Source organism: Eurosta solidaginis, chromosome 2 (assembly GCF_040869045.1).
Source record: "Eurosta solidaginis isolate ZX-2024a chromosome 2, ASM4086904v1, whole genome shotgun sequence".
NCBI lineage: Eukaryota > Metazoa > Arthropoda > Insecta > Diptera > Tephritidae > Eurosta > Eurosta solidaginis.
In genome coordinates, this window is record NC_090320.1 from 259,924,752 (window position 1) to 259,940,583 (window position 15,832).

General features: G+C 38.0%; 1 protein-coding gene across 12 annotated transcripts in view; it reads left to right on the forward strand.

The window, feature by feature from the left end:
* LOC137240859 (galectin-4-like) overlaps positions 1-15,832 on the forward strand; it is a 56,040-nt gene that overhangs the window by 22,471 nt on the left and 17,737 nt on the right. For 2 of the 12 annotated variants that reach the window (XM_067767759.1, XM_067767760.1), the window contains exon 2: positions 13,849-14,557. The exons of 5 other annotated variants lie outside the window; for them this stretch is intronic. In XM_067767759.1, coding sequence (XP_067623860.1) covers positions 14,486-14,557 — 72 coding nt within the window. In that variant the 5' untranslated portion in view covers positions 13,849-14,485. The remainder of the gene's footprint in view (positions 1-13,848; positions 14,558-15,832) is intronic. 5 more of the 12 variants (XM_067767762.1, XM_067767757.1, XM_067767761.1 and 2 more) reach the window with 3 other exon arrangements.

Genomic DNA, 15,832 nt, shown 5'->3' on the forward strand with positions numbered 1-15,832 from the left:
GGTATCAAAGTACTCGTTATAAAAACCTTCCCCGTGGAAGAATACATACATATATACCAATTTTCATAATAATCGGTTGAGTAGTTTCAGTTGAGCAGAGCTCACAGAGTATATTAACTTTGATTGCATAACGGTTGGTTGTACAGGTATAAAGGAATCGAGATAGATATAGACTTCCATACATAAAAATCATCAGTATCGAAAAAAAATTTGATTGAGCCATGTCCGTCCGTCCGTTAACACGATAACTTGAGTAAATTTTGAGGTATCTTGATGAAATTTGGTATGTAGGCTCATGGGCACTCATCTCAGATCGGACTATAACCACGCCCACTTTTTCGATATCTAAAATTTCGAAAAATCGAAAAAGTGCGATAATTCATCACCAAAGACGGATAAAGCGATGAAACTTGGTAGATGAGTTGAACTTATGACGCAGAATAGAAAATTAGTAAAATTTTGGACAATGGGCGTGGCGCCGCCCACTTTTAAAAGCAGGTAATTTAGAAGTTTTGCAAGCTGTAATTTGGCAGTCGTTGAAGATGTCATGATGAAATTTTGACAGGAACGTTACTCCTATTACTATATGTATGCTTAATAAAAATTAGCAAAATCGGAGAACGACCACGCCCACTTAAAAACATTTTTTTTAAAGTCAAATTTAAAAAAAAAAAGTTAATATCTTTACAGTATATAAGTAAATTATGTCAACATTCAACTCCAGTAATGATATGGTGCAACAAAATACAAAAATAAAAGAAAATACCAAAATGGGCGTGGCTCCGCCCTTTTTCATTTAAGTTGTCTAGGATACTTTTAATGCCATAAGTCTAACAAAAATTTACCAATCCTTGTGAAATTTTGTAGGGCCTTAGATTCTAGGACGATAACTGTTTTGTGTGAAAAAGGGAGAAATCGGTTGTAGCCACGCCCAGTTTTTATACACAGTCGACCGTCTGTCCTTCCGCTCGGCCGTTAACACGATAACTTGAGCAAAAATCGATATATCTTAACTAAACTCAGTTCGCGTACTTATCTGAACTCACTTTGTATTGGTATAAAAAATGGCCGAAATCCGACTATGACCACGCCCACTTTTTCGATATCGAAAATTACAAAAAATGAAAAAAGTGCCATAATTCTATACCAAATACGAAAAAAGGGATAAAACATGGTAATTGGATTGGTTTATTAACGCAAAATATAACTTCAGAAAAAAACTTTGTAAAATGGGTGTGACACCTACCATATTAAGTAGAAGAAAATGAAAAAGTTCTGCAGGGCGAAATCAAAAGCTCTTGGAATCTTGGCAGGAATACTGTTCGTGGTATTACATATATAAATAAATTAGTGGTACCCGACAGATGATGTTCTGGGTCACCCTGGTCCACATTTCAGTCGATATCTCGAAAACGCCTTCACATGTACAACTACCACCACTCCCTTTTAAAACCCTCATTAATACCTTTAATTTGATACCCATATCGTACAAACAAATTCTAGAGTCAGCCCTGGTCCACCTTTATGGCGATATCTCGAAAAGGCGTCCACCTATAGAACTATGGCCCACTCCCTTTTAAAATACTCTTTAATACCTTCCATTTGATACACATGTCATACAAACACATTCCAGGGTTACCCTAGGTTAATTATATCTCTCAACTGAGTATGTAATGTTCGGTTACACCCGAACTTGTCCTTCCTTACTTTTTATATATGTATATAGATTTGACCGATTTTTTCAGACAACAATGTATGCCTTACACATAAATTTCCTGTGATATTTCTATCTTTTAGCGGACGAAAACCGTCTTTTTCGAAAAATCGGTTATATGGGAGATATATGCTTTAATAGTCCGATAAGGTCGACTCAGTCAAATTACTAGTCGGACACCCAAATATACCCGCTGATATCTCAAAAATTTAGAGAGAAGTTTGCGTTCAAATAGACAGACAGGCGGACGGACATCTAATATATAAAATTCTTCTGTCACGGTGTTAGAGACTTAACTCCTTCGAAACGGCTGAACCGATTCTCATGAAATTTTGTGAGCATATTGAGTAGGTCTGAGAATCGCACAACGTCTACCTTTTTTTTTGCTACGTGCCTAGGGTCTTGAGATCAAAATGTGGACCCGGGTACCCTTAGAATGTGTTTACACAATATGGATATCAAATGAAAGCTGTTGATGAGTGCTATAGTACAGGATAATTTTCATACAACTGGGAGGCTAGGGTCTCGAGATATAGCCCAAAACGTGGACCCGGGTACCCCTAGAATGTGTTTATACAATATGGATATCAAATGAAATCTGTTGATGAGTGCTATAGTACAGAATAATTTTCATACAACTGGGAGGCTATGGTCTCGAGATATAGCCCAAAACGTGGACCCGGATACCCCTAGAATGTGTTTATATAATAGGGATGTCAAATGAAAACTGTTGATGAGTGCTATAGTACAGGATAATTTTCATACAACTGGGAGGCTAGGGTCTCGAGATATAGCCCAAAACGTGGTCCCGGGTACCCCTAGAACGTGTTTATACAATATGGATATCAAATGAAAACTGTTGATGAGTGCTATAGTACAGGATAATTTTCATACAACCGTGGAGGCTGGGGTCTCGAGATATAGCCCGAAACGTGGACCCGGGTACCCCTAGAATGTGTTTATACAATATGGATATCAAATGAAAGCTGTTGATGAGTGCTATAATACAGGATAATTTCCATACAACTGGGAGGCTATGGTCTCGAGATATAGCCCAAAACGTGGACCCGGATACCCCTAGAATGTGTTTATATAATATGGATGTCAAATGAAAACTGTTGATGAGTGCTATAGTACAGGATAAATTTCATACGACTGGGAGGCTAGGGTCTCGAGATATAGCCCAAAACGTGGACCCGGGTACCCCTAGAATGTGTTTGTACAATATGGATATCAAATGAAAGCTGTTGATGAATGCTATAATACAGGATATTTTTCATACAACTGGGAGGCTAGGGTGTCGAGATTTAGCCCAAAACGTGGACCCGGATACCCCTAGAATGTGTTTATACAATATGGATATCAAATGAAAGCTGTTGATGAATGCTATAGTACAGGATAATTTTCATACAACTGGGAGGCTATGATCTCGAGATATAGCCCAAAACGTGGGCCCGGGTACCCCTAGAATGTGTTTATACAATATGGATATCAATTGAAAGCTGTTGATGAGTGCTATAATACAGGATATTTTTCATACAACTGGGAGGCTAGGGTCTCGAGATTTAGCCCAAAACGTAGACCCGGATACCCCTAGAAAGTGTTTATATAATATGGAAGTCAAATGAAAACTGTTGATGAGTGCTATAGTACAGGATAATTTTCATACAACTGGGAGGCTAGGGTCTCGAGATATAGCTCAAAACGTGGTCCCGGGTACCCCTAGAATGTGTTTATACAATATGGATATCAAATGAAAACTGTTGATGAGTGCTATAGTACAGGATAATTTTCATACAACTGGGAGGCTAGGGTCTCGAGATATATCCCAAAACGTGGACCCGGGTACCCCTAGAATGTGTTTATACAATATGGATATCAAATGAAAGCTGTTGATGAGTGCTATAATACAGGATATTTTTCATACAACTGGGAGGCTAGGGTCTCGAGATTTAGCCCAAAACGTGGACCCGGATACCCCTAGAATGTGTTTATATAATATGGATGTCAAGTGAAAACTGTTGATGAGTGCTATAGTACAGGATAATTGTCATACAACTGGGAGGCTATGGTCTCGAGATATAGCCCAAAACGTGGACCCGGATACCCCTAGAATGTGTTTATATAATATGGATGTCAAATGAAAACTGTTGATGAGTGCTATAGTACAGGATAATTTTCATACAACTGGGAGGCTAGGGTCTCGAGATATAGCCCAAAACGTGGTCCCGGGTACACCTAGAATGTGTTTATACAATATGGATATCAAATGAAAACTGTTGATGAGTGCTATAGTACAGGATAATTTTCATACAACCGTGGAGGCTGGGGTCTCGAGATATAGCCCGAAACGTGGACCCGGGTACCCCTAGAATGTGTTTATACAATATGGATATCAAATGAAAGCTGTTGATGAGTGCTATAATACAGGATAATTTTCATACAACTGGGAGGCTGGGGTCTCGAGATATAGCCCAAAACGTGGACCCGGGTACCCCTAGAATGTGTTTATACAATATGGATATCAAATGAAAGCTGTTGATGAGTGCTATAATACAGGATATTTTTCATACAACTGGGAGGCTAGGGTCTCGAGATTTAGCCCAAAGCGTGGACCCGGATACCCCTAGAATGTGTTTATATAATATGGATGTCAAATGAAAACTGTTGATGAGTGCTATAGTACAGGATAATTTTCATACAACTGCGAGGCTAGGGTCTCGAGATATAGCCCAAAACGTGGACCCGGGTACCCCTAGAATGTGTTTATACAATATGGATATCAAATGAAAGCTGTTGATGAATGCTATAGTACAGGATAATTTTCATACAACTGGGAGGCTATGATCTCGAGATATAGCCCAAAACGTGGACCCGGGTACGCCTAAAATGTGTTTATACAATATGTATATCAAATTAAAACTGTTGATGAGTGCTATAGTACAGGATATTTTTCATACAACTGGGAGGCTAGGGTCTCGAGATTTAGTCCAAAACGTGGACCCGGGTACCCCTAGAATGTGTTTATACAATATGGATATCAAATGAAAGCTGTTGATGAGTGCTATAGTACAGGATAATTTTTATACAACTGGGAGGCTAGGTTCTCGAGATATAGCCCAAAACGTGGGCTGTAAATACACCTAGAATGTGTGTTTACATTATGGGTATCAAATTGAAGCTGTTGATGTATGCTTTAGTACAGAGTAAGTTTTACACCGCTGGGTGACTACCCCTAGAATGTGTTTATACAATATGGATATCAAATGAAAACTGTTGATGAGTGCTATAGTACAGGATAATTTTCATACAACTGGGAGGCTAGGGTCTCGAGATATATCCCAAAACGTGGTCCCGGGTACTAGAGATATACGCCGCCGATAAACGCCGCCGCCGAATTTTCGTCGTTTTTCGCACGCCGCCGCCGAATGTTAAACATATCGGCGTGGCGGCGCGGCGTCCGGCGCGTTACTATATTTTCTACTCGTTTAAGACTGTTTAGGCCATTTATTGTTCATGTCGAAAATTGTTCGGATATGGTCGAAAGTGGTATCAACGGATGCGCATCACTGCCAGTTATAAGAAACTAATTACGAAATTTAACTCTTTATAACTATTCAAAAGTTATTTAAAATAACAAGCGCTTTCGATGTCAGCTTAACACGGACTTTCCATCATCCAATTCACCAAGTTATTAAAACAAAATACTAAAAGAAAAGTTATATAATAAATTTATATGCTCACTTTGCATTTTTGAAAAAATTAGTAATGAATAATTAATTCAAATAAAATGACTCAAGGCGAACATGTTTTTAAACTGTCCTCAAGAATAAGCGAAATCAATGATGCAAAATACTTTAGTAGGTTTTACGGGCATAAACACTCCTTTGAAATTATTCTTACCTCATACTTAAGTTGAGGATATATGTACTTATGAGAAGGGTTTGAAAAATCACTTGGGCTTACATTTAAACATCTGTTGTTTATTTGCAAAACTATACAATAGCGTCTGAAATGTTAATTTTGATTTTCACACTTCATCCTTCAACACCCAAGTCTCCCGGATTAACATTTCCCAAAGTTGGCGGCCAAAACTAGTCCCTTGGAGTGAATCACATTGATTATAGCCTATCAACCAAATTTAAATATCACCTACACGTTACGGCTGCTTTTACAATTGTGAATAAGTAGGCACATATATTTGCCAGGTGAAGCTTTGTCCTTCGCAAGAACACTCAAAGTGGTGAAGCAAAATCTTTCCCAATACAGTGGAACTAATGACCGTGTGTGATATTACCATAACGCAGCGGACAGTCGAACTTGTCTGAAAACTGAAGCTACGCGGTCATCCACAATGAGCTCCTATATCGTAAGGCCGGAAAACAGTAGTTAACAACTTTCAACTTAAAATCCGTCCACTTTCATTCTAAATTTGATTTAACGAAGACTATTGAAATCAATGTTGTGAACACAAACGTCTGCAATCTTTGGTCTACATTTTAAAAATTTTATCCAGGGTCCTTGTAAAATTTTAATTATGTAGATGCGCCGAGGATTATCCGGATTTTCACCCATGACGCAATGACATCCACTTAGACTGCTTATGATTTCGAGGGCGGCATCTTTGGCCGAATAGTCACTCCCTAACGTTTCAAAGTGTAGCTCGGCAGAATAGCGCGACAAAAGCATCCGTTGGAAAGTCTTTGGAGCTACACCTAGAGCTTCTAGGAAAGTGACGTCGACGAAGGTATGAGTTCGAAGTCGCAGTCCTATAGCTTCTGTACTGGCATGTGGTGTGATGATCAGGAGGCGTGGTAGCGACTGGTGGTAGGGATTCCTACTGTTCGCACATCGGAAATTTTAGCTCTTAAAAACAGCCGAAAAAACTGGAGGCGCCCTGTGCCACGATAGTCATGAGTATTAATAGACCATTCATAGCAACCCTAAGTCGCCTTTATGCGTGACCGCCAAGGAGCGACAAATGATTTAAAGAAATTGTGTTCACGACGATTATTAGGAGTTAACCCTAAGTGAAACTACGCTTTGCACGAGATATACAGGCAAAAGTGTGACTATTTTATGTACCTCTATTTCTTTTCAGCAGACACAGCAGTACCAATTCCAAAGACCGAGGTTAGGTTCGAAGCCTCTCTGGAGCATGCGAATGAGGGACAATCCCTTCGCAAGGAGCTACTCCTGAAAATTTTTGAACGGTCTGCGAGATTTTGATGCAAAAACCCCGGATCTTTCCGAAATGACCAACACCTTGATTTCCTTAAATACCTATAAACAAAACCTTTCCTAAATATTATTTTTTTAAATAGAAAAATCAAGCTTTTAAAGTAAGAACACCGGCGTACGCCGTCGCGCCGCCTACGCCGCCGCCGATAAAGTGATCGGCGTAAACCTCTACCGGGTACCCCTAGAATGTGTTTATACAATATGGATATCAAATGAAAACTGTTGATGAGTGCTATAGTACAGGATAATTTTCATACAACCGTGGAGGCTGGGGTCTCGAGATATAGCCCGAAACGTGGACCCGGGTACCCCTAGAATGTGTTTATACAATATGGATATCAAATGAAAGCTGTTGATGAGTGCTATAATACAGGATAATTTTCGTACAACTGGGAGGCTAGGGTCTCGAGATATAGCCCAAAACGTGGAAAAGGGTACCCCTAGAATGTGTTTATACAATATGGATATCAAATGAAAGCTGCTGATGAGTGCTATAGTACAGGATAATTTTCATACAACTGGGAGGCTAGGGTCTCGAGATATAGCCCAAAACGTGGACCCGGGTACCCCTAGAATGTGTTTATACAATATGGATATCAAATGAAAGCTGTTGATGAATGCTATAGTACAAGATAATTTTCATACAACTGGGAGGCTAGGGTCTCGAGATATAGCCCAAAACGTGGAAAAGGGTACCCCTAGAATGTGTTTATACAATATGGATATCAAATGAAAGCTGCTGATGAGTGCTATAGTACAGGATAATTTTCATACAACTGGGAGGCTAGGGTCTCGAGATATAGCCCAAAACGTGGAAAAGGGTACCCCTAGAATATATTTATACAATATGGATATCAAATGAAAGCTGTTGATGAGTGCTATAGTAGAGGATATTTTTCATTCAACTGGGAGGCTAGGGTCTCGAGATTTAGTCCAAAACGTGGACCCGGGTACCCCTAGAATGTGTTTATACAATATGGATATGAAATGAAAGCTGTTGATGAGTGCTATAGTACAGGATAATTTTCATACAACTGGGAGGCTAGGGTCTCGAGATATAGCCCAAAACGTGGACCCGGGTACGCCTAGAATGTGTTTATACAATATGTATATCAAATTAAAACTGTTGATGAGTGCTATAGTACAGGATAATTTTCATACAACTGGGAGGCTGGGGTCAGAAAATATAGCCCAAAACGTGGACCCCGGTACCCCTAGAATGTGTTTATACAATATAGATATCAAATGAAAACTGTTGATGAGTGCTATAGTACAGGATAATTTTCATACAACTGGGAGGCTATGGTCTCGAGATATAGCCCAAAACGTGGACCCGGATACCCCTAGAATGTGCTTATACAATATGGATATCAAATGAAAACTGTTGATGAGTGCTATAGTACAGGATAATTTTCATACAACTGGGAGGCTAGGGTCTCGAGATATAGCCCAAAACGTGGTCCCGGGTACCCCATGAATTTGTTTATACAATATTGATATCAAATGAAAACTGTTGATGAGTGCTATAGTACAGGATAATTTTCATACAACCGTGGAGGCTGGGGTCTCGAGATATAGCCCGAAACGTGGACCCGGGTACCCCTAGAATGTGTTTATACAATATGGATATCAAATGAAAGCTGTTGATGAGTGCTATAGTACAGGATAATTTTCATACAACTGGGAGGCTAGGGTCTCGAGATATAGCCCAAAACGTGGACCCGGGTACGCCTAGAATGTGTTTATACAATATGTATATCAAATTAAAACTGTTGATGAGTGCTATAGTACAGGATAATTTTCATACAACTGGGAGACTAGAGTCTCGAGATATAGCCCAAAACATGGACCCAGGTACCCGTAGAATGTGTTTATACAATATGGATATCAAATGAAAATTGTTGATGAGTGCTATAGTACAAGATAATTTTCATACAACTGCGAGGCTAGGGTCTCGAGATATAGCCCAAAACGTAGACCCGGGTACCCTAGAATGTGTTTATACAATATGGATATCAAATGAAAGCTGTTGATGAATGCTATAGTACAAGATAATTTTCATACAACTGGGAGGCTAGGGTCTCGAGATATAGCCCAAAACGTGGTCCCGGGTACCCCATGAATTTGTTTATACAATATTGATATCAAATGAAAACTGTTGATGAGTGCTATAGTACAGGATAATTTTCATACAACCGTGGAGGCTGGGGTCTCGAGATATAGCCCGAAACGTGGACCCGGGTACCCCTAGAATGTGTTTATACAATATGGATATGAAATGAAAGCTGTTGATGAGTGCTATAGTACAGGATAATTTTCATACAACTGGGAGGCTAGGGTCTCGAGATATAGCCCAAAACGTGGACCCGGGTACGCCTAGAATGTGTTTATACAATATGTATATCAAATTAAAACTGTTGATGAGTGCTATAGTACAGGATAATTTTCATACAACTGGGAGGCTGGGGTCAGAAAATATAGCCCAAAACGTGGACCCCGGTACCCCTAGAATGTGTTTATACAATATGGATATCAAATGAAAACTGTTGATGAGTGCTATAGTACAGGATAATTTTCGTACAACTGGGAGGCTAGGGTCTCGAGATATAGCCCAAAACGTGGACCCGGGTACCCCTAGAATGTGTTTGTACAATATGGATATCAAATGAAAGCTGTTGATGAGTGCTATAATACAGGATAATTTTCATACAACTGGGAGACTAGAGTCTCGAGATATAGCCCAAAACATGGACCCAGGTACCCGTAGAATGTGTTTATACAATATGGATATCAAATGAAAATTGTTGATGAGTGCTATAGTACAAGATAATTTTCATACAACTGCGAGGCTAGGGTCTCGAGATATAGCCCAAAACGTGGACCCGGGTACCCTAAAATGTGTTTATACAATATGGATATCAAATGAAAGCTGTTGATGAATGCTATAGTACAAGATAATTTTCATACAACTGGGAGGCTAGGGTCTCGAGATATAGCCCAAAACGTGGAAAAGGGTACCCCTAGAATGTGTTTATACAATATGGATATCAAATGAAAGCTGTTGATGAGTGCTATAGTACAGGATAATTTTCATACAACTGGGAGGCTAGGGTCTCGAGATATAGCCCAAAACGTGGACCCGGGTACGCCTAGAATGTGTTTATACAATATGTATGTCAAATTAAAACTGTTGATGAGTGCTATAGTACAGGATATTTTTCATTCAACTGGGAGGCTAGGGTCTCGAGATTTAGTCCAAAACGTGGACCCGGGTACCCCTAGAATGTGTTTATACAATATGGATATCAAATGAAAGCTGTTGATGAGTGCTATAGTACAGGATAATTTTTATACAACTGGGAGGCTAGGGTCTCGAGATATAGCCCAAAACGTGGGCTGTAAATACACCTAGAATGTGTTTTTACATTATGGGTATCAAATTGAAGCTGTTGATGTATGCTTTAGTACAGAGTAAGTTTTACACCGCTGGGTGACTACGGTCTCGAGATATAGGCCAAAACATGGACCCGGATACACCTAGAATGTGTTTTGATATTATGGATATCAAATTGAAGCTGTTGATGTGTGCTATAATACAGAGTAAGTTTTACATCGCTGAGTGACTAGGGTCTCGAGATATAGGCCAAAAAATGGACCCGGATACCCCTAGAATGTGTGTGTATTATGAATATCAAATGAAAGCTGTTGCTGAGAGCTCTAAAGTTCATTGTGATATTCGATTTAGTCGCATCAACCTGGCAAAACTGATAAATATGCATGCAAAGCCGAAAAAAAAGAAAAGAATTAATAATACCCACATACCTATTTACATACGTCCTATTCGATTTGCCTTAAATTTCGTATATAAATTTGCCTATGTTAGTATTTACGATGCTTTTTTCCGGGAAGTATACCAGAGACGGACTGGGACTGGGATTAGGACTAGGACTGGGACTGAGACTGAGACTCGGAATGGGACTGGCAATAATAGATGAAGAAGAAGGAGAAAAACTTGAGAGAAGAGAAAAGAGAGAAGGAGACTGAGAAAGAGATAGAATGATACGAAGATGACGATGAAGCGAAAAAGACGGAGGGAGGAGTGAATAAAAAGATTAGGAAAAAGTGTAGAGGGGTAGGGCAGAGTTAGACGGAAAAAGCTTATTAAAATGTATGCAGATAGGCCAAATTTAGGGCAGAACAACGTCTGCCGGGTCTGCTAGTAGCTAAATAAATTCAGCTCGTCATCCTGTAGTTGAGTAATAAAATGAGTGCTGCCACACCCTCTTCTGGAATATATACACTTTCGCTATATCTTCCCAACTATTTCAAGAGGATTTCCAACACGCAATGCACTTACTATAGCGATCGTATCACCAACGGAAATTTGTTTTGTTGATTTTGCGACCATGTAGATAATTGATGTACAATATTTTGGAACGATCCTCCAAGGGATGAATGTCAAATTTTGTTTGGAGTAAAACCGTTGTGCCATCTTCAGTGTAATTTTCGTTCTGATCTGTTGTTACCTTTTGTCTAATATTTATAGATTGTAGGTGCATGAGCAGCTATTATCAAATTGAATGTTTGTGTATGTATATCAGGGTGGTCCTTATACGGGTGCAGATTTTTTTTTTTTGGCATGGCGCTATCTCAATTGGTTTTCTTTTTCAGTATTTTTCTCTATATTCGGGTTTACAGTCAAAATAATTGGAAAAACGCCTTCATTATTTAATTGCCGATGTTTCGACTTTTTATTCTGGTCTTCAGGGCTTAAAAATCTCTGCGTTCTTCTTCGTCAAGTTTAGCTTATGTTTTAAATAAAACATAGTCACTCGAATACTTAATTGAAATATTCATTGTTGGTTGCTAGTTGTCTATTTAAAATAGTAATATAAAATTGTAAAATAACTACCGGGGGTGGGAGATGAGGGGGAGAAGGGAGAGGAGGGAGGCTGGCGGAATGGGAGAGAAGTGTTAGCGAAAGAAAAAGAGAGAGCAGGAATTCAAACAAGGCAGAAAAAGGAGAAAAGGAACACGAATAAAAATAGGAAGGGGGTAGGAAACCAGAGGATAGAAGGTAAAAGTGAAGTGTGAATTATGGAGAACTGATGTGTACCTTGGCGTAAGGTCAGGCGATTTTTGAACGAACAATTTGATTTGATACAGTGACTTCTCAGTGATTATCATAGGTCACTGTGACTAAAAAGTGTCAGAACAGCAATAGGGCTGATTACATTCACGACGGCGGTATAGCCGCTTCATCTGTCATATATTTTTACACATGTTCTTATGAGCGTCGCTATTTTCGGCACGACAGAGCAGCACGATAATCAATCACGAAAACTGTTGTAGCCAGATTAAACCTAATTATATTTTTGAGAAGCGACAGTGAGTGACGTCCTTTTTATTTTGTCAATAAAAACTAAAATAGAAGTAAATAACAGATAATAAAAGCTAAAAACATACTTTTGGACGTTTTTTAAACATAATTAATATTTTTTTTTTAATTTTTCGCTACTACTTCTGTAATTTATATTGGTGGCTGCCGCTGTCAAAGTAATCAAAAAGCCAATGCTTGGCCACGGTTGTCGCCAAGCTTTTGTTTTATTGTGGTTGTGGTCTGTAGACGCCGTGTTGAATGTGATCAGCCCTAATGTGATCTGAATCGCAGTTCGCAATTACCCTTTCCAATCACATACTGAATCACCGTCTAGTCACTGCAGAACAATTATCTACGACTGCGATATCAGTCGCTGATTTGTGTTGCTATTTACTGCTAATTGTCGCAGTAAGCTACCAAAGCGGACGTTAATACTGTTTTCACACAGACGACTTATTGAATAATAAAGGCAGTTTTCTACATTAAGACGCTTATTGAGCTCAATCCTCCCTACAAAATTCGAATCTATAATTATTTCATTAGTAGCTAATCGAATGCCTAATGAAGGGAATGCATCAAAATAGTTAAAGGAAATTGGCTCTTTTAAGAAAGAACACTTATTTGTACAAATTTGCGCTAAAATATGTATTTACATTCTACCAAAATATTCTCACTGTTAATACAACAACAACAGCAACCACAATATTCTTTATTTTAAGTCGAAAATTATATCATAAGCAACGGAAGAGCTCTTTGTATATTTGATGCAGCCATCCAGAAATTGCGCAATGATTTTTTAAGAAAGCTTCATTAGATTTTGGCATATGGTGAAAGGCGAACTCAACTCGACGTGGCCGCCAGAAAATTGCTTTGCAGAATGAAAGCAGGTAACTCCGACGGATTTGTGTTAATCCTCTCTGTTGGGAGCGTTCAGTTTCTTAGTTTTTGGTGTGTTCAGTGCTTAAAAATGTCATTTGTCAAAGTAAATTTCATTGTCTGCATGGCGGAACGATACAAGGTGGCCGCATCGAACAGCTGATTATAACCTTTTTTTTATTTGATTTGATACATCAACTTCCGGCGCAGTACGATTTTGACATTTGTCCATCGAATTTACAAAAACAAAGTACATGGAATTCTTATTTATGTATGTATGTATGTCACCATGCTGCCACCTTGTATCGTTCCGCCCTGACTGTCTGTAATATAACATTGTCATTTTATTCGCTTGACATGTAATCCTTCATACTAATCGAGCAGTTACTTCTGTATGAAAGCAAAAAATTTACGTTTTCATTAGAAGGTGAAATGAGATCATTAAGTTTCTGTGTGAAAGCAGTATAACATAGCATAGCGGACCATCTAGCACAAATCACGGATTCATTGATTCATATAGCCGCAGCTAATTCTGCTACTGTTAACGCTATTGGTCAGTGTGATTGCAAAGGAGATGCAGATGGCATTGCAGTCAGTAAATCACGTCTATTTCTCTTACTCTCTTTTATTTTCTAAGGACTGCCAATAAAAGTACACTGTGCATCGGAAAAATAGATAACATTTGTACTTGAGAGCTTATTAATTTCAAATATTTTTGTGAAAGATAAACCAAAAACCTATTCAGATGCAACAAAAGGAAAAACGAAAGAAAGAATAAACTAATAAATATATGTACAATGTACATACATAAAAGTTTTAGAAAACTGGAGAACAATAGTAAACTAAATTTTTATAGACCCATAAGACAAAGTGATATTTGTAATATACTTAAATTTATTAAGCAAACTAAAGAAAAATGGCGTTGTGTCTACGAGTAAAAAGCATTGCTTGTAAATAAAAGCAAAAAAAAAAAACTTGCGATAGTAAAGTTTCAAAGTTAATCACCGCATTAAGTCAACTCTTCCAACATTCAATCAACTCATGAAAATAAAATCAAAATATCTTGGTTTTATTTAAAACAAAAATGTGCATGCCCAACTTAATTAGTATTGAAGTGATAAAAATAGTACTTGACGATATTTGTTTTATTATATTCATCAGTTCTTAAGCAATGTTTGTCCTACGTTACGTACTTCTATGTCATATATATTAAATTTCAAACGTCATATTATCGTATATATTTACCTATACGATTAATTATAGACAATTTTAAAATGTGTTTTCGCGGTATTTTTAATTGCCTATTCGGCTGCTGTAAGTCGAGAGACGCGCCTGGTCTCAATGAGGTAAGTAACAAGTACTCGTATCTACTTGTATTAGCAATTGAAGCTGTGAAGAGAAAGTTTAAATGATATTTCGTTGTAATTAATTAGTTCATAACTAAATATATGTACGTATATATGTGAGTGCGTGCATTAGGGTGGTTCTTATAAATCAAATAAACAATTTTTTCAGGTTTATACCAATTTCACACAGAAACTTAATGGTGTCACAATTTCCTTTAATGAAGTCATTAATTTTTGCAATTCACACAGGGCCACTTGCTTCATTCACAACCATCTGTCAGCGGCCCCTAAAAAATATTACGCTTTTTACAAAAAAATAGTTTCAATCGATAGCAGCAGTTTCTTCTTTAGCTTTAAAGACCAAAAAAGAATGTATGCGCGCCTATTCATAGATGTTACACCTAACCAAATATGTGCCTATTTAAAAAAAAAAAACCGTATTCACCCTTATTGTCATTGTCGTCGGTGACATCGTCGTCGTTGTTTTTCAGTCGACGTCACGTCGTATCGACATCGGCGTCACTTCGACACCAAATCGATATTGGCTAAGCTTGTTGAGACGACGACGACAATTTATCGATAAAACGAATGGAAAATATACCGTCTCTGCCATTTCTGGATCAGCTGTTCGATTTTTTTTTACTATTTCTGTATCCTTTTTCGCGATTTGAAATTTGTTTAAATATTTCATTTCAAGATTTTACAAAAGAGTTTTTATTTGTTATGACAGTAGTGCGACCTCTAGTGACGAAAATAATAAAGAGCAGCTTAGACTCAATAGGAAAAAAAAATCAGAAATAACTTCGATTTTTTCTAGCTCGGCTACAAGAACCTCGAATTGTTGCGCACTCGTTATTTTCATTTTGAATACCCAAAAAAACAATGCATATTACACGTTTTGTATGTTAGTTAATTAAAAAAGAAATGTTTTACTTAAAAATTTTCCTTCTGTCGTCAGTAAAAACAACGTCGACAAAAATGGCGTCATGTGAGGGCGACGACGACAAACATGTGTCGATAGTCGTCGAAAACGACGCAGGCTATACCGAATTTAACACGTTGTCGTGAGTCAATGACAATAAGGGTGATTATCTTTTGCTATAAATGCTGCAAAAATAAAAATTTTAATTTTTGTGGTCTTTTTCTTTTTTTCGTAAATTATTGAAAATAATTTATTCTGATTGTCAGTTGGTATATTGACAATTAAAACCGACTAGATTTTTCACTCCATTAGGCATTCAATAAAGCAATAATGAGTTAATTAAGAATTTGTAT